The 24847-nt window shown below is 43.1% G+C and overlaps 2 protein-coding genes across 4 annotated transcripts in view; one reads left to right on the forward strand and one right to left on the reverse strand.

The window, feature by feature from the left end:
• Positions 1-31: 31 nt before the first annotated feature.
• On the reverse strand, positions 32-16434 carry DKK4 (dickkopf Wnt signaling pathway inhibitor 4). Its single transcript, XM_077805620.1, has 6 exons — positions 16316-16434; positions 9123-9274; positions 8851-9033; positions 7836-7986; positions 4907-5053; positions 32-1317 (listed from the first exon to the last, which is right to left on the reverse strand). The coding sequence occupies exons 3-6, from the start codon at positions 8959-8961 to the stop codon at positions 1067-1069; spliced, it is 660 nt and encodes a 219-aa protein (XP_077661746.1). The 5' UTR covers positions 8962-9033; positions 9123-9274; positions 16316-16434; the 3' UTR covers positions 32-1066.
• A 633-nt stretch (positions 16435-17067) lies between these two features.
• VDAC3 (voltage dependent anion channel 3) overlaps positions 17068-24847 on the forward strand; it is a 33443-nt gene continuing 25663 nt past the window's right edge. The window contains exons 1-2 of one of the 3 annotated variants that reach the window (XM_077805614.1): positions 17068-17185; positions 24542-24653. In XM_077805614.1, coding sequence (XP_077661740.1) covers positions 24620-24653 — 34 coding nt within the window. In that variant the 5' untranslated portion in view covers positions 17068-17185; positions 24542-24619. Of the gene's footprint in view, positions 17186-17418; positions 17438-21210; positions 21234-24541; positions 24654-24847 lie in introns of those variants that run through there. The other 2 variants (XM_077805616.1, XM_077805615.1) reach the window with 2 other exon arrangements.

Here is a 24847-nt window from a genome sequence, read left to right on the forward strand (position 1 = left end):
TCTTTAATACAAACGTGGTTTTTATCTGAATTTTAATTAGTCCCTTTGCTAAGGTGCTAAGATAAGTCTGCAGGGAAGATGAGGAACCAAGCAGCTCCCTCACGATAAAATTCCTCCTAGATTAAATTGGGAATTGGTCCAGACTTTTGTCTTCTAATAATAAATTATAGTCTGCCTTTGTCTCCCTGGGATACTGGATATCTGTGTTTAGAAAGCACAACTTTTGTTTTATTACTTTCCCATACAATTTCCATGGAAAAATGTGGCTGCTCAACAAGGACGATTACTATTAGTGTATTCTGTGGTGGCTTCTAAATGAAGATATTGTATTTGTCTTTCATAAAAGTCAATGCACTTGTCATAATATTTAAAATAGTCACCATGTGAATAGATTTATGGGTGGCCAAGTTAGGTGCAAAATAATGAAGAAAAGTGTCACTATCCCCTCTTGTCTCTGACAGTAACAGCATTAGTCCATGGGGTCACTCTCTCCGCATAAAGAAAACTGCCTTTTAATTTTGATACATTTCCCTGAAGTGCTGCAAGCCAAAGCTTTCTTTTGTGGCTCTGAACATCCTTGAAACATTTGGGAAAAAGTTTGACCCTATTGACAAGTAAATTGCAATTCCTGTGAAAGAATCTACTAGTTCCTTTAGTACACTTTTTTATTTTATTTTAGTAAATAACTAAATAGTTGGAAAGCAGCTGGAGAACCTTTGAATTTGAGTATGATAGCTATAAAAAAGGACCCTAAATAGTTTGTAAAAACAGACAAAAAATCAAGCCTTTTTGTACTTCATGCTATCTGAAAGCAGAAGCGATTTTGTAAGCGTCTGATAGCTACTTAGTGCAGCCCACAAGGATACAGCAGAGCCCATGTGACCTAAATGTACATCTAAGGTTGCCCAGTGCCCAGATCTTGCTTTGAGCTGCATGTTTCCTCCAGCGCAGGGCTCTGTTGGCCTGTGGAAGGTTAGGGGTAGTTTTATAGAATCTTGCATAAATTAACTCTGGAGTAGACAGCGAATCCCTTGCTCTCCCTCTGGAGCCACTGTGTATTGGCTCTTTAGCTTCTCTGGCAGATGTTTAAGCGCGACCGTTGTGGCAGCCTGGTGAGCGGTGGTCGGCAAGACAAACCAGGGCCACAATCACAGCGTTGGAAAATTTCTGGACCTTGAGCAACATCTTTGTGTCCCCGGCGGGAACAGACCAGTCCTTCACGGAGAACTGGCTTACAGATTTTGGTCCAGAAATGGCGAGCGCAGCAAAGCCCAAAGGCACAATCTGAAGTGCGAAGGCAGCTTTTTCCCTCTTGACCTGCAGTAAGCAGAATAAAATGTGTAACATACCCATGTCTTCGAGGTTCTTGGCTTGAGCAGTGGGTCAGAGGAAAATTGCTGAGCGCAAAACTGAGGATTGCTAGCAGAGAGGGGTGGGACTTGTTTCAGACCAGTCCTGATCTGCCCCATTGTGGAAAGCCCTCTGTCCTCCCCTGCAAAGATCTCTAGCTCAGGGGTGGGCAAACTATGGCCCAGGGGCCACATCCGGCCCTCCAGACATTTTAATCTGGCCCTCGAGCTCCCAGCAGGGTCAGGGCTTGCTTCCTTATCTCCTTCCTTAGAAGTTTTTAAGGTCAGGCTTGACAAAGCCCTGGCTGGGATGATTTAATTGGGTATGGGTCCTGCTTTTGAGCAGGGGGTTGGACTAGATGACCTCCTGAGGTCCCTTCCAACCCTGATATTCTATGCCTCTATGATTCTATGCTCTGCATGGCACCTGGAAGCAGCGGCATGTCCCTTCTGCGGCTCCTATGTGTAGGGGCAGCCCGGGGGTTCCACATGCTGCCCCCACCCCAACCGCAGCTCCCACAGCTCTCGTTGGCTGGGAACCGTGGCCAATGGGAGCTGCAGGGGCGGTGCCTGTGGACGAGGCAGCACGCAGAGCTGCCTGGTTGTGCCTCCATTTAGGAGCCAGAGTGGGGGACATTCTGCTGCTGGGAGCTGCTTGGGATAAGCGCTGCCCAGAGCCGGCACGGCCGACTCCCTCCCACAGCCCAAACTCCTGCCCTCCGAACCCCTTTGTCACAGCCCGGAGCCCACACCCCCAGCCAGAGCCCTCACTCTCTCTGGCACCCCAACCCTCAATTTCATGAACATTCATGGCCCGCCATACAATTTCCATACTCAGATGTGGCCCTTGGGCCAAAACATTTGCTCAGCCCTGCTCTAGCTGATCTTCCAGCTTAAAAATCAGCAGGCATGCTAATGGGTTACATGTCAGTCATAACTGTGGACAAGGCTTGCAAGAATCTTCCTTCATATGGGGATTATTTTTCTAATTGAAAAAGATCTCTGGGCTCCTAATCCCTCCCAGTTTTACCATTTTGAAATCTCTCTGCTTTATTCACCAAAGAAATTAGCAGCTAGTGTGGTGCCTGTGGAACATTACCAGCTGGTAATGGAAGCTACAACTACTACTATGGCTCTGTTTTTGTCTAATATTTTAAAAAGAAAAAGCTGCACTGTCTACAGATTGCACACATAACCTGTCTATGGAATCATAGGACTGGAAGGGACCTTGAGAGGTCATTTCGTCCAGTCCCCTGCCCTCATGGCAGGACTCAGTATTATCTAGACGAGTGCTTCTCAAACTATCTGATGTGGGGGACTGGCAATTTTTTTTTCCAATGTGCGTGCAGACCAGTAGCCGATGGCTCACGGACCGGCACCGGTCTGCGGACCACCACTTTGAGTAGCACTGATCTAGACCATCCCTGACAGGTGTTTATTTAACCTGCTCTTAAAAATCGCTAATGTTGGAGATTCCACACCCTCCTTGGGCAATTTATTCCAGTGCTTAACCGCACTGACAGGAAGTTTTTCCTGATGTCCAACCTAAACTTCCCTTGCTGCAATTTAAGCCCTTTGCTTCTTGTCCTGTCCTCGGAGATTAAGGAGAGTAATTTTTCTCCGTCTTCCTTGTAACAACCTTTTTACATACTTGAAAACTGTTATCCTTTCCCCCTTCTGTCTTCTCCAAACTAAGCAAACCCCATTTTTTCAGTCTTCCCTCATAGGTGATGTTTTCTAAACCTGTAACCATTTTTGCTGCTCTTCTTGGGAGTTTCTCCAGTTTGTCCACATCTTTCCTGAAATGTGGTGCCCAGAACTGGACAAAATACTCCAGCTGATGCCTAATTAGCGTGGAATAGAGTGGAAGACAAGCATGTATTTGAGTAACCTAACTCTCCCTTTCCTAAATTCTCTCTTTCCATATATGCCTATTTGTGATTTACTCTTAAATTGTAAGCTCCTTGAGAAAGAGATTGTTTCCTCTCTATGGCCCCATTCCTACAACCATTTAAGCACATGCATAAGTGTTTGCAATTTCAGACCTAGCATATGCTAATATAGTACAAATAATTAGTAGTAGTAATAGTTCTTTTGAGCTTTATGAATAACTGAGCTCTTTGAGACCTTATTGCCCTCTGCTGCTTTGGTTCTGTTTGATCCTTTTCTAATAATGTCAGTTTCCCTAGGTTAATGTTGTTATATGAATTTTAACTTTTGTATTCCCTGTCTTATTTGTTAATGTAATATTAAGGTTACATATTTAGTTTCTTGCATTTAGAGATATTCATATAACCTTACCTGTAAAATGGGGATACTGATACTGACCTTTATTAAGTGCTTTGAAATCTGATGAAAAGCACAACATAGCATCTAGGTATTATCTATTATTAAATGCAAACAATGTGACCACAGCCCCAAAGAGTGGTATCCTAAAATGAACTTACATCCTGGCAATAACCTATGTTAGAAAATTTACAAATAAGAAACTAATCTAACAATGTTTATTCTGAGCAAGTACTAGCACTCGCAATTTAAATAAATGGAGAATGGCACATTGCTGAATGTTCTTTTAACAAAGCCTGACCTCTTTCTCCCCCTCCCGCCCCCACACACCTTTGCTAGTTTGCTATAACTAGCAGAGTTGGTTTCTGACTTATGACAGGTGATTTGTAATGAGCACAGTGTAAATTGCTAAGTCGATCCAGATTCCATGCTGCACTTAGTGCAGCCGGGGATGGAGAGGAACACCAAGGTAGTTGTACTTCAGGTTTGGTACCTGGATTCTAGAACTGTCCGGGGGCCCAAAGGCTGCAATAATTTGAACTTGGCTGTCCCTAGCTCAAAAGGTGGTCGAAAGCTGGGAATAGCCTTGGAATAAGGACATTCCAGCTGTGCCCCCTATGCCAGTGGCACACCGGGGGTGGCAGAGAGCTGCTTTTCCTGATGAAAAGGGAATTTCCAGATAACAGCCAGAAGGCTTGCTTCATCAAGTTTTGCATCACCAGAGCGGGGTCCAGAATCTAGTCAAAATATTCCTAGTGAGTAAAGAGACCATGTGGGTGAGGTAATATGTTATTGGACCAACCTCTGTTTGTGAGAGAGACGAGCTTACAAAGAGCTTGAATATAAAAGAAGTTACCTCACCCACCTTGTGTCTCTAATATCCTGGGACCGATGTGGCTGCAACACTGTATCCAAACCTAGTAAGTAACAGTTTATATTTTTACGGAAAAGATTTTATGGGGATTATTGTTCTCTGCATTTGTTTTAACATAATTCCTGATGATTTAATACTCAAAACACCTAATTCTGTGATTGGCATTATTATAACTTCCATGTAGAAAGTAATGCGGTTATTCTCAGTGCATAATTTTAAAACATGCTGGGACCCATCTGTATGTTTGCTTTACATAATAGAATGCTAGGGGTCTCCTCCTTTTCCTAATGGAAGATTACATACACATGCCTCCGTATAATTTTACTTTTCTAATCTGGAATATATTTCTCCTCCAAGATTGAATATAATTATTTCCCTGCTTTTAAGCCCATTTTACCTTTATGGCTTGGAGATTTGACAAGTCCTTTTTTAGAGTTGTTTTCTTGGATCTGGTGTTGAGTTGTCCCTTTTGAATCAGAACCATCCTGTTCGTCAGTCTGTCTTCCTTCTGTTGGGGTAACCTCTTCAGTCTGGCTGCAGACATCTGGTGTAAAGGTGGAAGGTTGTAATTTTGGACAGAAACGGGGGGGGGGGGAGGGGAAGGGGGGGAGAGAGAGGATGGCTACATTGCTGCTTTGAGACAACAAATGATCTTTTATTCCGGATGTGAAAATGGATCCAATTGCCTTCTGTCTCCCTCCCTCATACATCATGCTTTTATAGGTTCATACCTGCGTAGATTTTAAGGATAAAAGGGACCATTATGATCACCTTAGTTTGACATTTTACATAACAAACCATAAATTCTCACCCAGTAACTTCTGCATGAAACCTCTAAGCTCTGTTTGTGATATAGCAGTGGTTCTCAACCAGGGGTAGGCATACCCCTTGGAGTACACAGAGGTCTTCTAGGGGGTACATAAACTCATCTAGATATTTGCCTAGTGTTACAACAGGCTACGTAAAAAGCACTAGCAATGTCAGTACAAACTAAAATTTCATACAAACAATGACTTGATTATACTGCTCTATATAGTATACACTGAAACGTAAGTACAATATTTATATTCCAGTTGATTTATTTTATAATTATATGATATAAATGAGAAAGTAAGCAATTTTTCAGTAATAGCGTGGTGTGAGACTTTTGTATTTTTGTGTCTGATTTTGTAAGCAAGTAGTTTTTAAGTGTAACTTGAGGGTACGAAAGACTCCTGAAATCAGACTCCTGAAAGGGGTACAGTTCTCTTGAAAGGTTGAGAGTCACGGAGCTATAGCATATCTTTTAGAAAGGCATCCAGTCTTGATTTAAAGATTTCAAATGATGGAGAATCCACCATGTCCCTAAGTCAGTTGTTCTAATGGTTAATGAGCTTAACTTAAAATGTGCACCTTATTTCTACTCCCAATTTATCTAGCTTCAGTTTCCAACCATTGAATTTTGTCATGCCTTTTCTGCTAGATTAAAGAGCCAGCTGTCCGCTATCAGAAGTCTTTTCTATATAGGAGTTGTAAACCATGATCAAGGCATCTTCCATTTCAGTATCTCTGCCTTCCAGAATACTGTCTCCCATCTTATAGGTGTGACCCTATGTTCTTTGTTTCTACATGTTTGTGACCTTGCATTTGACTGTGTTAAAACACACATTGTTCAAGTGAGCCCACCCTACCAAGTGATTCATGTTGGTCTACATAACTGACCTGTTCCCATCATTATTTATCATTCCATCAATTTTTGTGTCATCTGCAAACTTTACCAGCACTGATTTTACATTTCTTTCCAGATCATAGATACAGATATTGAATATCATTTGGCTGAGAACAGATCCCCGTGAGACCCCCCACTAGAAACATCCCCCCTTTAGTTAGTGTCAGCTAATCTAGTTTCTAATCTATTTAATATGGCCCATATTTTTGTATAGTGTTAAACTTTTAATCAGAATGTCACATGGGACTCAAACACATTACAGAAATTAAAGATAGTTGTGTTGACATGATATATTTTATTAACCCAACTTGTCATTTCAGACACACTATTATTTTTAAGATCTATTTTCCATAAAACCATGTTGATCATGACCAATTATGCTACCATCCTTTAATTCTTTACTAACTGGATCCCATATAATTCTTTCTATGACTTTGCCTGGGATTAATGTCAGACTAACTGTCCTATAGTTATTCCTGATCATCACAGTTACCCTTTCTAAACAAGATTTGTTAAATCAATATTAATGATTCAGAGAACTCTGGCAATTCTCTAATCTTGGATGCAGGTTATCCAGTCCTGATGATTTTAAAAATATTTAATAGTTTCTGTTCCTACTTACTGGTGGAATAGTGAGGATGTTAACATGTCGTCTTATCACTGTAATATATTAAAACATCATTGTACTATAGTAGAACTTCAGAGTTACAAACCCCAGTGTTAGAAACTGACTGGTCAACCACACACCTATTTTGGAACCGGAATTACACAATCAGGCAGTAGCAGAGACCATAAAAAAAACCCAAAACACACCGATACAGTACTGTGTTAAACATAAACTACTAGAAAAATAAAGGAAAAGTTTAAACAAAAAGATTTGACAAGGTAAGATAACTGTTTCTGTGCTTGTTTCATTTAAATTAAATGATTAAAAGACGCATTTTTCTTCTGTGTAGTAAAGTTTCAAAACTTTATGAAGTCAATGTTTAATTGTAAACTTTTGAAAGAACAACCATAACGTGTTGTTCAGAGTTACGAACAACCTGTCTATTCCTGCGGCGTTTGTAACTGAGGGTTCTACTGTACTTTCCCCAAACAGAATTATTATTGAATACTTTTGCCTTTTTCTGTATAGCAATTGATATCTTTACAATCCTTATCTAATTTCAGACCAATGAAATTGTTCAGATTTAATTTGTTCCTGATATATTTAAAGAATTCCTTCTGATTGTATTTAACCCTACTGGCCATAGATATTCCCCCACCCCACACACACACAAATTGATACCTTTAGCTTTTATGAATTGTGTGCCGTTCCTAACTACCAATTTTAACTCGTTACTGTCAACTTCCCTGTTTGACATGTGTTCAGATGCATGTATAGGACTTTTATTACTTTGTTATTTTACAGATGCCTCATGGTAAAGATAGTTGCTTGTTTTAAAGAAATGCTGGAGAGTTCGATGATCTCAACGTTAGCAGGAGGTAAGGGAAAACCAGGAAAATTTTTAAAACAGGCACCAACCACTTCTGTGTTTAGACCGTATAGATTATAATCATGTAGTTCTAATCTCTACCAACCTTTAAATAACACAGACACCAGATGATTATTGCTTACCATTTATACAAATAGTCCCTGGGCAGCACATAGCATTACGCTTGCATCTTCGTCGTAACCCACGACAGGTAACACAGAAGGACACTTCATCTTCATGCTTGAGGCAGAATTTGCTAGCATTACAGTCCTGGTCTGTTATGCACTGTGAGCTCTACAAATTAAAAATAACTTTCCTCAGAAGGGGAAAATGCTGTAAATCAGCAATATTTAGAGTAGCACGCACGCGCACACACACACCCCCCTACTGCCCCCTTCATTGATCAGTCCAACATGTTATTTTTGGAATAATCTTTCTTGGGTCTGGTCTATGATCTCCCATTTGATTGGGAGCTCTCGAGGACAAAGGTCTACACCTCTCTGTCCTGTATTGGGACCAGCACAGTTCTGATCTTCAGCAAGTAACAGAAACAGCATGTTAAAACTGACATGTTTTTTAAAGCAGCAGTTTGTGCACGTTTGTGTTTATTATATGTGTCAGTAGCGTAACTAGCCTAATGTTACACAGCAAATCACTTCCCAAATCAAGATTAGAACTCTAGCAGCCTTTGCTCACCCCATCTTGCACTCAGTGCATTTTAGAGCATAGTGCTCTGCTGAAGAGCTGATCAGTGCTGACAGGCCATCACTTGCTCTGACTTCATTTATATTTTAAGAGGGTGAAATCTTGATATCATTCCCCTTCTCCCAAAGGGACACATTTTTCCATTTTTAAAATGTTTCCAATTTAGAAATACACAACAGCTATGACTGTATTAAAATTCTGTTTGCTGGGATGGTTGATTCACCTCCAGTTATCACATAGCTGGGTCTGTTGGGGTTAGGAACATAAGTATTTTTTGTTTCCTCTAACAGTTCTAATACTTTCTGGGCCAAGCACTATTCCAAGCAATTGTAACCCTTCTATTTAAAAACTGAAATTAATCATGCAATTTTTGCAGAATATTACTAATATTTTGAGATCATTTAACCCTTGAAAATTCAATTCAGGTCTCCAACTGACCCCCAGAGCTCTCACCTTTCTGGTGCCCTGCACTTCAGCTGAACTCTTGATGCTGTTGTAGTCTAGGACCAGGGCTACCAATGGGGAACAGATGCAGCTGAGCCCCAGCAGCAAGACTGCCACCATTCTTCAGGCAGGTTGATCTGGTTTCCCCCGTGAGGTCTGGTGCGCTTAGCACTGTTGTCTAATATGCTGAAGCTTGAAAACAAGCAACACAAATTCAGCAAATATGGGATATTTGTGAATCTTTTTAAAGAAAAATTCTTGAATAAAAGTCCTTTTCTTACATTTTACATCTCTAGCCGAAGAGGAAAATCTGTGGAGAGGAGCTCTGTCCTTCCTGGGGTATTTATAGCCAAGTTTGCTGTCCTTTCCATCCCCTCCTCTCCTCATTTCCTTCCTCTTCAGCCCACACAGACTTCAACAAATCTCTTCAAATCTGTTTGATCAATAGTTCAAAACAAGGATTCAATAAAACGAGCAAGGAGGTAGGGCAGCAGCAGCAGCCACCTCTCCTCAGGGGCTGAGCCACTCCTAATTATTGCATATCAAAGTTAGTTCAAAGGGACAGTAGAGGAGCAGGATGTTTGTATCAAAGGCAGACACTGCAAATCACCTGCATTTCCTACCTTCCATAATCCCTTTGCAAAATTTTTTTTTCTAAGATCTGTTTTGACAGCTAATTGTGCTCCAAGAAAGAGTGATTCATGTTGGCCAGTCTGCCAGTTACTAAACATTTATTTATCCCTGGTATGGTTGGAGTATAGAGGAAACTGTCTGGTTAGCTCTGGCATCCAGTCACAATTATCACTTGGTTCAAGGCAGCTGCCAAAATAATCCCTGCTCGAGTCAAATATCTGTTTGGGAAAGCTTTCCTGCTTCCTGTAGTGGAACAAAGCTGTCTGAAGCTAGTGTTCATTCTGAAAACTAGGATATGTATCTGCTTTGATCCTGACTCCAAGTTGCGGGAGGTTTATACTAGTAGTAAAATCACAGAATATTTTTCTTCACAAAATTTGATTGTCATCTGTATCACATTGCCTTAACTTGAAATAATTGGAACTGGATTACAGATCTATAGCTGATTACTTGCAGAATTTGACATGCCTTCAGTATCTCCAATCAGAAAAGTCTTTTTCGCTCACTCAGAACTTTGCCATTTAGTTGTCATGTTGAAACATCACCTAGGACAGATTGGAAGTGGGAAGCCTACGTGTGCCTTAAGCTACTCTGTCGTAATGTTTTAAAATTAGAAAAAGAATAAGCTACCTACTGTTTTTATCATTGTACATTTCATATTAACTTGGAGTGTTGACAGGATCTGCTTATTATGCCATTAATGCAGTATGTAGGACATTTATGTAGGACATAAATAATTTCTCCTGAGTCCTATTGCAACTTGGCTATCAAAGGGAGGCATGAACACAGGGCTGGGAGTCAAGAATTCCTGAGTTCAAACACTGGCTCTACCATTCACTTTCTCTGTGGCTTTTTGCCTCTGTTTCTCCATTATTAAAACGCCCCTTCAGAATAATGTAATAAGGATATATTAAACAGTTAATGTTTGTACAGGGCTTTGCTCACACAGTTATATAAATGGTGTTTGCCTCTGCTGTATTGTCAAAAGCAGTTTTTAAATTTTGTCTGCCTTAGATACTAGCCATGCTATTTACTATACTTGAATAAAGTGATAGTTTTCCTAGGAAGTAGCCCCCCCCAAATAATTTAGACCATCATCCTTTTTATATCACAAACCTACATTTATCACAAAGAAATTAAATGATAGCTGGAATGGGTGCAGTTTTATTTTAGGGGAACTCTTCTTCCTGAGTGAGCTGTGTTTGTCCCTTCACAAGTGGCTTCCCCATGGTCAATTCTTGTTCCCTGTTAGAAACACACTAGTCCTCTGGAACAGCACAGATCCCTTTTAAGAACATCAGTAGTGAGAACAGGGAAAGAAAAGGGGTCAAATCTTTTGCCTTTTTTAAGATGCTTTATTTTTATTTCCCCAGCTCCAACCCACAATTTAATTCTGCCCTACCTAGCTTCCCTCCTTTCACACACCACCAGCTTTTGAGCATTCCTGCCACTCTTCCATATAATCTTCCACTTTAGCAATAGCTTCCAGCCACTGGGGCAAGAAAGAGGCTCTTCTGCATTACTTCGCTCTTCCTGACCCACCCACTTAGAGCTGTCACAGTAACTGCAGCAGCACAAGGCAGTCCCTTTTCCCAGTGTACCCAAGTCTGGCTGGCAAGGACTGTGTAGCCTTATCTACACAGAATTTTTAGCAATTCTCATGCTACTGGTTTAGTCCTAGTGTAGCTGCATCAGTGCTAGATCAAAGGTGGGAGAATTTCTGAACGCCTTCCATATCTGTGCTGTATTTCTGGAGGAATATTTCCCAAGTGATAGACTTCCTTCCATTAAATATCCCACATCCACATTCCACTACACCGCCTATGTAACAATCTCTAGATTTATATCTGCTCTTGTTCAAGTAGATTAAAGCAAGTATAATTATGACTCCTGACTCAAATAGTTTAAGAGAAATATAAAACTGATTTGGAGGGGAAAAAAAACCAAGTTTAAACAATCAAAGTTACTAGGGTAAGTAATTCCCTGGCAGTAATTTACAGGAAATCTTTATTGAGGTAACAGATGAAAGGGAGACATTGATGAGCAGACAAAATTACAGGAGATATTTATTGTAATTTTTCAAAAGTGTGTTAGTCATAGAAATCAAAGTCAGTACTTCAAATAGTTTACAATTTAAGCTTAGATGTGACATGAGTCTGAGTAACACACAATTTGGAGGGGTTGTAGAAGGGCCAGGGTAACAGTATAATGTGGCTTATTACATTAGGCATGTGTATGCCTTTTTCATTCAGTTAAGATGGAGAGAGTCCAGAAGAGAGCAACAAAAATGATAAAAGATTTAGAAACCCTGACCAATGAGGAAAGGTTTAAAAAAACTGGGCATGTTTAGGCTTGAGAAAAGAAGACTGTGGGGATGATCTGATGAGACTTCAAATATGTTAAATGCTGTTATAAAGAAGTGTCCCTTAAAGATAGGACAAGAGGTACCGGGCTTAATGTCCAGCAAAGGGATTTAGGTAAGGGATTAGGAAAAACTTTATAAGGGTTAAGTTTTGGTCATACTCTCTACACTGGCAGCTTGAAGGGAGACTGGTGTAAAAGTGTTACCATGGCTCTGAGCCATCAAACAACCCTTCTACATGTGCAGTAGTCGTCTTGTGTCACACATCCTAGCCAAGCAGCCCCTTGTGTTTGCTCACTGTGGGTCCCCAGGTATAAGCTTTCTTGGGTCTCAGCAGGCTGCACTACTGTTTCCTCCCTTTGTCCTTCTCTGGCACATTTCCTGGGGACTGACTTTCACCCTGCTACTCTTTCATGGAAATGGAACCCCTTTGGCCTCCAGTACCGGTGCTGAACCCCAAGATACCTCAGAAGCTTAAATATTCCCTCCCAGAACTCCACCCTCAGGTGTGACCTTGTAGCTTACCATTTTAACTCTCTCACGAGGCTTGTAAATGTTAGCATGTAACACATCTGACTCTTTGCCCAGAGTCTCACACAATTGTTATTTTATTTAATCATATAAAGCACAAAAGAGTACAGATCAAACAAAATAGTAAACCCTGCACGTATTTCCCCTGCTTTTTCCTCACCATTGCCAGTCATTCTTTGGCCTGGGGTCCAAAACCTGCTGCAGGGCATTGCTTGTCTGCTGAAATGTGAAAGCTTGTCCTCCAGCTCAACCTCTTGGCCCTAGGCTAGACCATTCCCTTCCCCTCTCCTGCTCCAAGTTCCCCCTGTGTGGTTCCTTATTTGACCCCCTGACTGGTCCCCCTGTACTGCTCCTGGTAAATTTCCACTGCTCCTACTTTCTTCCCTCTCTGAAAAAGGGTAGGGTAAAACTGTTTTTCCTAAGCTTTAGCTCACCTACTGTTCCAAGGGGTTTGCACCAGAATAGGATTGTTGAATTCTAACTATTCCCCATTGTATCTGTTCTAGGAGGATGTGACACCACCCATGGCAGCTAGGATGGGATTCATAGTCACACAGAGGCATTCAGAAATACTGCAATTTTATAGTACAACATCCCAGTGTCACCGTCTGGGCCGAGTCTTTGCAGAGCGGGGTCCTCCCTCTTTCGTGTAAGCAAGCCGTGCTTGCCTTATTGCCGAAGAAGGGGGACCTCCGCGATTTATGAAATTGGCGTCCCCTCTCGTTCCTCAGCACGGACTACAAGGTCGTAGCAAAAGCCATCTCACTGCGGCTAGGGTCCGTGCTGGCGGACGTGATCCACCCAGATCAGACCTACACCATCCCGGGCCGCACCATCTTCGACAACCTGTATCTGGTCCGGGACCTCTTGGAACTTGGGTGTAGGGACGGTCTGTCGTTCGCCCTCCTGTCCCTGGATCAGGAGAAGGCGTTCGACAGGGTGGATCACAGGTATCTCCTGAGCACTCTGCGAGCGTTTGGCTTTGGACACCAGTTTGTGGGTTTTATCCAGGTGCTGTACGCCACCACTTGTGGGTTTTATCCAGTGTCTGGTCAGGCTCAACTGGACCCTGACTGAACCAGTCGGCTTCAGGCGAGGAGTATGGCAGGGGCGCCCCCTCTCGGGCCAGCTGTACACTCTGGTGATCGAGCCCTTCCTCTGTCTCCTCAGCAGGAGGTTGATGGGGTTGGCGCTGCAGGAGCCAGAGCTGCGGCTGGGTCCTGTTGGCATCCACCGATGATGTGCTCCTTGTGGTCCAGGACCCGGGCGACTTGGCGCGGGTGGAGGCTTGCCAGGCCGTTTACTCGGCAGCCTCCTCTGCCCAGGTCAACTGGGTCAAGAGCTCTGGCTTGGTGGTAGAGGTCTGGTGGCAGGCGAGCTCCCTCCCACCCACGCTTCAGGCCATCCAGTGGAGCGTGGGTCCACAGCTCTATCTCGGCGTTTACCTTTCTGCCACGCATCCGTCTCCACCGGAGAACTGGCACGGTTTAGAGGGCAGCGTGGTAGAGCGGCTCCGGAGATGGACAGGACTAGTCTGGTGTCTCTCCCTTCGAGGGAGGGCACTGGTGCTTAATCAACTAGTCCTGTCCATGTTCTGGCACCTGCTCAACACCCTGGACCCGGCCCCGGATTTCCTGGCCAACCTCTGGAGGTTGATTCTGGAGTTCTTCTGGTCAGGACTGCACTGGGTCTCTGCAGGGATTCTCCATCTACCCCTGGAGGAGGGAGGGCAGGGCCTGAAGTGTCTCCGCACTCAGGTCCATGTCTTCCGCTTCCACGCCCTGTAGAGGCTCCTTTATGGTGCAGGTAGTCCGGCATGGAGCGTACTGGTGCATGCCTTCCTGCGCTGCTTCCGAGGGCTCCGCTATGACTGGCAGCTCCTTTACCTCCATCCGAGAGGTCTTCCGCGAGACCTCTCCGGACTGCCGGTCTTCTACCAGGACCTTCTCCGGACCTGGAAACTGTTCACAGCGACCAGATCCTTGGCGGCCTTGGTTGGGGAAGATCTCCTCTCGGAGCCCCTGCTACACAACCCCCAGCTCCGTGTGCAGGTGGCGGAGTCCCCCTTGGTGTGCCAGAGGTTGGTCCTGCAGAAGTCACCAGTGTCGGAGACCTCCTGGACTACGACCGGGGAGACTGGCTGGATCCCCTGATGCTCGCTCAGCGCATGGGGCTCTCCAAACCTCGTACTCCCCTGCGTGTACTTCAGGAGGTGAGGACCGGTTTGCCGCCCGCTGCTTAGGTTTACCTCGACCAGGTCCTAAGGGAGGGTGTGCCCCGTCCACCCTCCACGCCAGGCCCTCGGGACCGTTTCATCAGGCCCCTGCCCCGTGGACCCGACCGAAACCCCCCCACCACCACCTTCACCGTGAGCCGGTTACACAAGCTGCAGGTAGTCCGTTTCCGGACCGCGCTAAGGAAACATCTCTACACGCTCGTGCTCCATTCCCTTCATGTCCTCACTCTCGCGTCCCACCCTGACACAAAGTGGCAGGACCTCCTGCCACCTCTAGAGGGTGAGGAGCGCCGGTGGGCCAGCCTATATTCCACCTTGGTCCCAAGGCCCGCCGGGGATATTAGTTGGCGGCTCCTTCACGGGGCCGTGAGCACGGGCGTGTACTTGGTGTGGTTCACCCCAATCCCGGACACCTGCCCCTTTTGCGGTATGAGGGAAACCCTGGCGCACGTCTACCTGGAGTGCACCAGGCTACAGCCCCTATTCTGGCTCCTCACGAATATTTTGTTAAGATTTTGGTTGCACTTTTCCCCTCATCTCCTTATCTATGCACTCCCTGTCTATGGCCCCACTAAGTCACGGGACCTCTTGGTCAACCTCTTCCTGGCCCTGGCTAAAGTGGCCATCTATAAAACCAGCGTGAGGAGGTTGGCCGATGGAGGCTTCTGTGACTGTGGGGTCTATTTCCGATCCTCCCTCCGTTCATGCCTCCAGGCAGAGTTCCTCTGGGTGGCATCCACTGACTCCCTTGACACCTTTGAGGAGCAGTGCGTGCTGTCTGGGGTTCTCTGCTCGGTGTCCCCGTCCGCTTCCCTTCGTTTGACCCTTTGACCACACTCCTGTCCCTCTTGTTCATTAGTTGTCCCCCGTAATTATTTGGTTTTCAAGGTTCTGTGGCGCCCCCCACCCTTAAGCTGGGGGGGGGGATACTTTAGCAGTGGGTGGGCTTTGCCTGCCCCCTTCCTGGAGCCCAATATGATCAGCCATAATTTGTACAATGATTATGAGACAGGTGCGGTGTAGGAAAATGTGACTGGGATGAGTGTTGCCAACTCACAATTTTGAGTCTTGAGATAGTGGAGGATAGTTCTCTTCCCCCTACTGCCTTCCCCCCCCCCGACCAATCTGCAGCTGATAAATAAAAAAAAGTCTACTTTTTTAAAAAAAAATTGTCAAGTGTCCAATCCTAGCACCTGTGGGAAAAGGCCTGAAAATATGAAGCAAGTTCACTGTAAAGGTTCAGAACCCAAAAGCCAAATTAAAACAAAGGCCAAAATTATAATTAAAAAACAACCCACTGTGATTTTTAAGTTAATGCTATTATTCTGGGGAAACTGATTCATGATTTTTAAATGCATGGGATTGACACTAGGGTCATAGTGTGAGAAGGGAGGAGCTGAAGGCTGTGTGTAACAGAAGGAAGATGACATTTTGGGGAAACATACTTTGTAGGTGGGAGAAATGGCTTTGAGCCAGGGAGACTAGATGACCTCCTGAGGTCCTTTCCACGCCTGATATTCTAGGATTCTGTGTTGGAAGGGATGTGTTGGGGGAGCATTGGGGTGTGAACAAAGTGTGTGGGGGAAGTACGGTCGTGTCACGATGGTGGAGGGCTCTGTGTGAGAGGCATTCATGCTCCAGCTTGGGAGAAAAGGTTGCGGGGGGACGCATGGGGGAGTTTGTACGTGGTGTGGGGGGTGGAATGGAATCACCTTTTCCAGGTGGAGACTGGGAACATCTGCAGCAGGGACTGGGCCTGTAGCGTTCACGGAAGTGTGCACCGCCGATGGTGGAAGCTAGCAGTTACTCCTACCCTTGGCGCAGGCCTGTGGGTCTCACTGCTGGGCTGACGCAAGGGTGGAGCGGAGCGGGGCCGGGCCGGGCCTGCCTGAGCGGCCTCGGGGACGGCGCCAGTGGAGAGGCCGGGTGGCGGCAGCGTGCTGCCGTGCCCCAGTTACCGCTGCAGAGCCGATCAGCCCAAGGGCAGCTGAGCGAGCCAGGGCCGGCTCCGCCAGCAACTGTGTTTGCAGCCTCCGGGGAGCCGGGCTGCCGCTCGCTGGGGCCTCGCTGGGGCCCCGCTGGGGGCGACCCGCTGGGGGTTGCCATGACAATAGGCCGGTCATGGCGGCGAGCTAGACAAGGGGATTCGCCAGGGCCTGGGGCGATAGGGATTGGGTGAGCTAAGCGCATCACTACTGGGAGAACGACGAGGGGGCCGGAAACCTCCCTCCACCCACCTCAGGCAACAGAGCATGCGGAGACTTGAGCTCCTCCTCATCGCCCTGGTGCTCTGAATTTTAGATCGCTGTGTGTCCTCCGCGCTTTTTACTCGCGCATGCGCGGTTGTGGTCTCTGACCGCCAGTACATGCGCAGTACTAGTCTGTGTGTGCCGTTCTGCAGTGCTGTGAGAAAGGATTCAACAAGAATTAGAATGGATGGTACTACGCACGCGCGGTGACGTAAGGGAGAGCGACGGGTGTGCGTCATTGGGTACTGGGAGCGTTGGGCATGCGCTGTAGGTAGGCGTGGCGAGAGCGAGACCTTCAGCTTGAGTCTAGAGACAGAAGACAGCGGCCTTACGGTACGGGGGGGCGGGTGTTTGAAGCTGGGGCCTGGGGGAGCCGAGTAGAGCCGGGAGCGGTGCCCGGTCTGTTCGCTCGCACACCCCGTCGGGCTATCAGAGCGGCTAGGTCAGCGTCTGGCCTGGGCGGCGTGAGGGCCCGCGCGGGGTGCTTGGAATAGTGCTTGGCCCAGAAAGTATTAGAGTTGTTAGAGGAAACACAAAATACTTATGTTCCTGACCCCAACAGACCCAGCTATGTGATAACTGGAGGTGAATCAACCATCTTAGCAAACAGACTTTTAATACGGTCATAGCGTGTGAGGGCTGGGGGCGGGGAGGGCCCGCGCGGGGTGCGTGTGAGGGCTGGGGGCGGGGAGGGCCCGCGCGGGGTGCGTGTGAGGTGAATGTCGCTGCTGAACAGCACATTACGTACTTTATGCCTCAGTGAGTTTCTGTCTCTGGTGTCTGTATAATGTATTTACAGTAACGAAAACCTTTTTCAAAAAGAAAAGGGGTCCTTGTGGCACCTTAGAGACTAACCAATTTATTTGAGCATGAGCTTTCGTGAGCTACAGCTCTAAGTCTTAGTCTCTAAGGTGCCACAAGGACTCCTTTTCTTTTTGCGAATACAGACTAACACGGCTGTTACTCGAAAACCTTTTTGTCTTAGAGAAAATCAATTGCGACCTGACAATTTCCTGCCCTGGGTGTCTCCAGAGTCACCTTGTGGTGCTGTCATGGCAACTGATGGCTTTGGCTGTTACATTCAAAGCAATATGAGCTGTTTCCTTTTTTGCATTTCCATGTCTTGGGGGCAGAAGGTGCGCGCGCGTGTGTATACATGTACATACGTATATCTCTTCACAGTGTTTCCATTGGTTTTGTTCACAGACAGTCTGAAATTGCTTGGGTATTTCTGGACTGTGACACCTGTGACTTTGACTCCTGCCCTTGATTACTGGTTAAAGGACAATGTAAACTTAAATCTATCAACTTTTGTTTTTAATTGTGTTAAAAGCAGTTTAGGATACTATGCTTGCCTGTGGTTTAGTTGATCTTTTAAGGGTGGCAGGGGATATGGATGGGCACATTGCAGTGTGGATTTGATTTAAATCAGTAGTCAGGAAGACTTGATTTAATCATGGCTTTTTACATAGAAGTGCATTCTTGTTGGTTGTTATAACCTTAACGCAAACTCTTCACAACTCAGAGATAGATGTAGGTTTCATTTTTAGAAAGTACACACTATACATTTTTAAGTGATTTATTTTGAAAACTTTTTCAGATTAGCTTTACAGCTATACCAGAAAATGAATGAATGTTCGGTTATTTCGTTTATCAAAGGTAATTGAATCAGATATTTATGAAGTCATTGGGAGGTGAACTATCTCCAATTCAACAGGTTAATCATTAATATTTGGAGGATTTTCTTGCCATACTGTATTAGGAGGAGAAGGTCATCAGACAGACATTTAAATTATTTTATTTAATTAAACAACAATGTTATGTATTCTGGATTTTTTTTCTTCAACAGCAAACATAATATTTTAACACAACATGCACATGAATTTTTGAATTTAGTTAAACATTCAGGTTTTTTTTAAAATCAGGTTTGTTTTTGTTAAAATTGTTTTAACTAAAATAGTTAAATGAAATATTTAAAGAAAACAAACAAATCGACTATGTCAGCCAGGTCAATATGAGAAACTAAAAATATTGGCTTCTGCGGCTAACTCAGTTGTCTTCATCTTCATTTTCCTGTTTGTTCATAATCTGCTTTTTCAGGTCCCAAACGATTTCTCAATTTGGAGTTAATTAGTCCAAAGGAAGAAAATATTCTTTCTACACCAGCAGAAGAAGCTACTGCTGTTAAAAGTGAGATTATCACTTCAACAGCCTCTAAATCCAAGTGCTTAAGTGACTTCTACCAGTTCACTGCTGTGACTTTCTTTAAAACATCATCAGCAAACATATACTTCTTGAATGGCTCACCCTTAGCTCTGAAGTTTATTATAGTTGGCATTATGGAGGCACAATTGCTGGATGTCCATGTCATAGCCAACTGCTCTTCTTCAGCAGTTAAGGTTTGACCCTGGTATGAGTATTGAGAATATTTGCAAGAAAATGGGCTGGAGATAATGCTTGTCCCATCTGTTTTTTTTAATGCTTGTAATTTAACTTATTTCTCTATTTAAGATCTCACTTAGTTCCTTCCAAATTTCAACAGCGTCAGCAATAGAACAGCTGTTCCCCTGCATTTTGTTCAAGGCTTCATAAATAGTCTTCAGGGTACTCCAAATGAGTTCAACATTTCTCTTAAGCCCAATGTTGAGAACTTCGGCTGTGACTGTGTAATCTGTTTTTTCACGATTTTATTCACAAAGTGTCATCAGATTAGGCCAGTTCTTGATATAATGCTCAAAACAGTCCATTACTGAGTTCCATCGCTCGTCTTGTGGCAGAGTTAGCTTGGTTCCTCCCACTCTTTTCAGAGCAGCTGCTGCAAAGTGATTGTTACGGAAGTAGTTTGCAATTTCAACAACGTTAGCCTTTATTTCTGGAACACTGAAGTCTTTGGCTAGGAGGTGCATCAAATGAGCACTGCAACCATATTGTTAGCTTGGGACTCTCTTCACACTCTCCTAGATTTCTTCTCATCTTGGATACATTTGCATCATTGTCTGTGACCAAGCTGCGTACTAGACGTTTTAATTTATTTTCACAGTTTGTTATAGCTTTTACTGCTGCTGCTTGTAAGTATTCTGCTGTGTGCGCATTTCCTGATGTATCAATTGTTTCTGTAAGGAAGACGTTCCCTTCGTCTGTTGTCACACAAGCACATACAACAGGATCATTGTGGAGATTGTTCCACCAATCAAGATTCCGGTTAACAATTTTACCCTCTAGACATTTTGCACACTGTTCAATTTCTCTTTCATAGCCTTTATCCAGCAATTTGCTTGTGACATCTGCGCTGTTGGGTGGACTGTATCCTGGTCTTAATGACTGAACCATGTTAATGAAGTGTGGGTTCTCAATCATACAGAAAGGAGAGTTTGTTGCATAAACAAACCAGGCAATTTTTTCATCAATTACCTCTTTTTGTAATCTGCTGGTTCTTATCACAAACTTATCTATGGTTGCTTCTGGATGATGGAGTGTTTTTTTTCTTTTTGCTACAGGTGGTATACTGTGGCTATGTGACATACATGATGTGACTGAAACACTATCATTGGCAGTTAACTCTGAAACTATAGTTAATAGAAAATGACAGTTATCTTGAAGGTGGATAGTCTTCAAAATCCTGTATGTTGAGGATGGATTCTCCTAAACAAATAAATCAATGCAGTTATTTAATTATTATTATCATACTTCTCATTTAGTATTACTCATTGCATTCGCTGACACTCAGTAGTACTTTAAAGGTGAAATTGTAAAAGGAAGATCTGCCTATTTCAGCTATTTTTTTATCACAAATGCATCTAAAATGATAGTACCATAGAGTAACAACTATATGTTCTGCTCAAACATGAGAATTCAAAAATAGTCCAGAAGGAAGACAGGTAGTCCTTAAGAAAGAAGTATGAAATAAAAAAGTTTACCAACCTGAAGATCCTGCATGTTCAGACATGTTCCTTTCATCATCTTCAACACAGCTTCGTCCTGAGAAGGAACACTTCTCAAGATGTTGTTTCATTCGGGCAACAAGGCCTTGCATTTCTTTGTTGCACTGTTTGCATTTTGTACACATGCCTGTCTCACCCACTTGTAGAGGAACTTCATTAAAATATTCCCTAACTGGGTTTCTTTTACAGACTGCTGCCATTATAGGTTTTCCCTTCTAGTGAGAGAATGGTATGGTAGATCTCAAATCAGTGAAGACTACACTCAGGAAGACCTCAAAACTTCTGGAATATGCTGCTCCAACAATTTCACTTTTGTTTCTGCTGCCTGTCCCTCCCTTCTCACATTTATCTCCAGATGACTTCTCCTTGTCCAGATCTATTCCGCCCCCAACAATCTTCTATTCATTGAACATTTTGAAACTTTGCCCTTTTAGAGAGAGGTAAGGGATTGACTCTGTGTACACAAATTTGCAGAGGGACAATAGGGTTGAGGTCTGTTGTTTCTCACCTCTATTTATTTACTTACTTACTTACTTAACATGCTTGTTAACAGCAAAAATGTTTTTATCTCTGGAGACCCAAATGGACAGTTTGAGAATTGCAAAACTAAGCATCTCTGATGGTATCTTCTAGACTGAGCACTGGGTCCCATTGGGTGGGTGGGTAGATTAACCTAAATAATCTATACAGAAGTCCCTAGAACCATAAAATGGGGTCCCTAATCCATGAACTATTGGAACTCATTTACAAAACTTTTTCTTAAACATTACATGAATGTATCATCTCATACTATAGAATTAAAATTTATAATCCATATTCGAGATATCATTGAGCTATAATGCATCTTAATTAAAACTATCTTTTTCTCCTCAAAAAGCATTTTATCAAAAAAATTGATTTTTAAAAAAAGTAAAAATAATTGATTTTTTATCTACCCTGGCACGCTGAGTGACACAGTCTAGCATGTGATACTACAATCACACACTCAATAGATATGCCTGTGTTGTAGTGCAGGCAGATGACTTTTCTCCCTCTTCCTCCTCCCACTGGTAGATGATCATCCCTGGATTCACGTTGCTGGGACGCCGAAAGAATTTTTAGTTCATTTTGATTGCTCATTCAAAACCAGTGTCTAGAAAACCTTATTCATTCTGAAAGTACTACTGCTACTTTCCCAAGGGGTGTTTCTGCCCTTGCAAGATGCAGAATACTGATACCTTTAATAAAGACAGTATGACTACTTTTTCAGTATTTTGGATGGATGTTATTAATTTGACACTGACAACCCCCCCCCCCCCCGCACCCCCCCCCCCCCCCAAAAAAAAAGGTATTTCTTCCTCTTTGAGCAAAGTCTGAGAGGTGTTTTGAGTCCTAAGCTGCTGCAGGTTGCACGCACAAAGCTGTTTTTTGTTTCCGAGCTGCTACAACTGTCTGATGAAGTTTAATGGAGAAAATGTTTGATTTAATTCCAACAAGTCTAATAATTTCACTACAAAACTTTATCGGGTAAATGTAGGTACTCTTCAGTGTGGAAATAAGAATTTCTTATGTCAACAGCCGCCAGGTATTCACATTGCCTTTTGGACTTTGCTGGGAGAGGGAATTGCAGTGGAAACATAAATATTGACTTTTTAAAATTTTTTGGGAAGCTGAAATCCATATATGTTTTACATTAAATTTGATAAGTGCTGAAAACATACAGGAATAAAGGAAATGTCAATCTAAAATTTGATCATTTTGATAACTCTTTTGCTTACCTCTCACCCTGAAAATGCTTACTTATAGTATGAATAGAAGCCTGTATTTTCATGACTCAGAGATTAATCCTCCATACTGATTGAAATGCAGCATTACAATATTGCAGTTGATAGTAGCAGAGTTCTTATTGTGTGCCACAGTGTTTTCATTGATCACCTATCACTACAGTCTCTAAAAACAAGACCACGTTTCTTCTGTGGCTACTGTAGGTGGTTAGTGATGTGGAAAAAAAGAATGTGAAAATAAACTTGTTTCATGTGACTGCAGCTTAGTTATGGCCTTCCATTTTGTGTCTCTGCTGCTTTATTTCCTCTCCCTTTGTGTAACCGTTTACATTTTATCAGCATCAAATCTTCCCATGTTGTCTGCAGCACATATTGCTCTAGCTTTTCGAAGGCCTGGTCTAAGCTAGAAAGTTTTACCAATATAGCTACTTCAGTTAAGTGAGGTGGGGGGAAGAGATCACATCCCTGATGAACATATAGCTATGGCAGCAAAATCCCTAGTGTAGATGCAGTTATACCTGCAGAAAAGTCAGTTTGTCGGTATAGCTTATTCTATTTGGGGTACTGGTTGAAACTATACACACCAAGGAACTATTGCCGGTATAAGCTGTCTCTCCATTAGGAGAATTTACCATTATGTCTCCGCCTGTATATCTCTAGTGGCAAACCCTTTTAAGTGTAATCAAGGCCTAAGTCACTTTGTAGCAAGGTGCATTAATTTAAATCAAAGTGATCATTGATTTTAATCATGATTTAAATTAGCAATCACAAAACTTTGATTTAAATAATTTTAAGTGTTTTGCATTTGTACTTAGTTATCTTTGTTTGATAACCTTTAGAACATTCATTCCCAGCTAAATATAGCTCTTTCACTTAGGGAACTTAGTCAATCACAGTCTTCGAAAGTGGAAACTCCCACCCGTGGCTAGCAGAAAATGCTTCTGCCAGAGGCCTGACAAATGCATCGCTCTTGTGAAAAAAGCAGTTTTTCAGACCACCATTTATGGATCACTGGTAACACTGATTCGTACTAGCTCTAATAGTTCCCTAGAGAACAGCTGCTAAAGTCCATTCAGAAGTTGAGTTGGGGAAGAGTAAAAGTGTAATCCAAATGTGACTTCCAAAATCTGATATCTTGTGACTCACAACTGAAATAAGTCACATGCTCAGATTTCCATTGGTCCCTAGAATTACCTCTCTCAAATGATATATGTAGTATCTTGCCTTGAAATGGTCATTGTATCTCAGACCAAGCAAAAATTTAGGCCATTTACCCAGTAGAGTAGTTGGGATGCTGAAATCATCCTTTACTTACACCAATCTGCCTTTGCTGCTGAGGTGTTCGATCCATAACTGGTGGTGATAGTCAGCACCTCCTTCAGGGATGGTACGGTACAATTCTCCCTTAAGCAAGCATTTGTGAGTCCTGTGGATTTTGATATCCCCCAAAAAGTCAGTGGGTGGGAGGGGGAGAGTGAATTACCTAGTGTGGATAGTGGAAGCTGTTTAATTCACTAGGCTTCTCACCAGGATGCTGCTTGTGCATCTGATGGGGGCTTGTGCAGAGCACCATCTTTGGTATTGGCTTTTGCTTGTATATGTGCCTAATACATTTTTTAAGCCTCAAAAACAGTTACTGCATAAGCACAATATCTGCTTTTACACTTTCCTGGTGTTGGCTGTGTTCTCTTTATTTTGTTTGCTTTAATTCTTAGTAATGATTTTAAGTTATTGAGCTGTTTTGAAAACAATGGAATGAAAAAATTCTGACAATAATAAACTTTAAAAGATAACAGCAACTTTTTAAAAAATTGTGGAATAATTTGCTCCTGGCTCACCTCAACAGTTGTTCTTTGGTAAAAATCAGGTTTTATATCAGAAACGCAGCCTGCTCCACGACTAGGTTGCAGATGCTGCTGTAATAGTATAAGTAAAACTTGTCTTTCATCTTTAATGATGCATCAATTTTTTTCCATATTTGACAGGTATAAAGGCCTTTTATAAGTTCACATTTGAGACGTACATAATTTATGACCTAATCTTCGTATAAGGAATCTGCAGTCATGTCCAGCTGTTCTGTACCTTCTAGACCCACAGGTATGTGTGTGTGTGTGTGTGTATATGTATGTATATATATATATATATATATATCAGAAGGCCAGCTATTAAAAATAAAGAGGTTCATTAGAGAGTGTAAATTGTCTCAGCTCTGTGTAATTCATCCACAAGATTGAGTTGTGAATTAATTCAGATACTTTGTTGATATCCTTGCATAATAGCCAGGATATGTG

Source organism: Eretmochelys imbricata, chromosome 26 (genome assembly GCF_965152235.1).
Source record: "Eretmochelys imbricata isolate rEreImb1 chromosome 26, rEreImb1.hap1, whole genome shotgun sequence".
Classification (NCBI taxonomy): domain Eukaryota; kingdom Metazoa; phylum Chordata; order Testudines; family Cheloniidae; genus Eretmochelys; species Eretmochelys imbricata.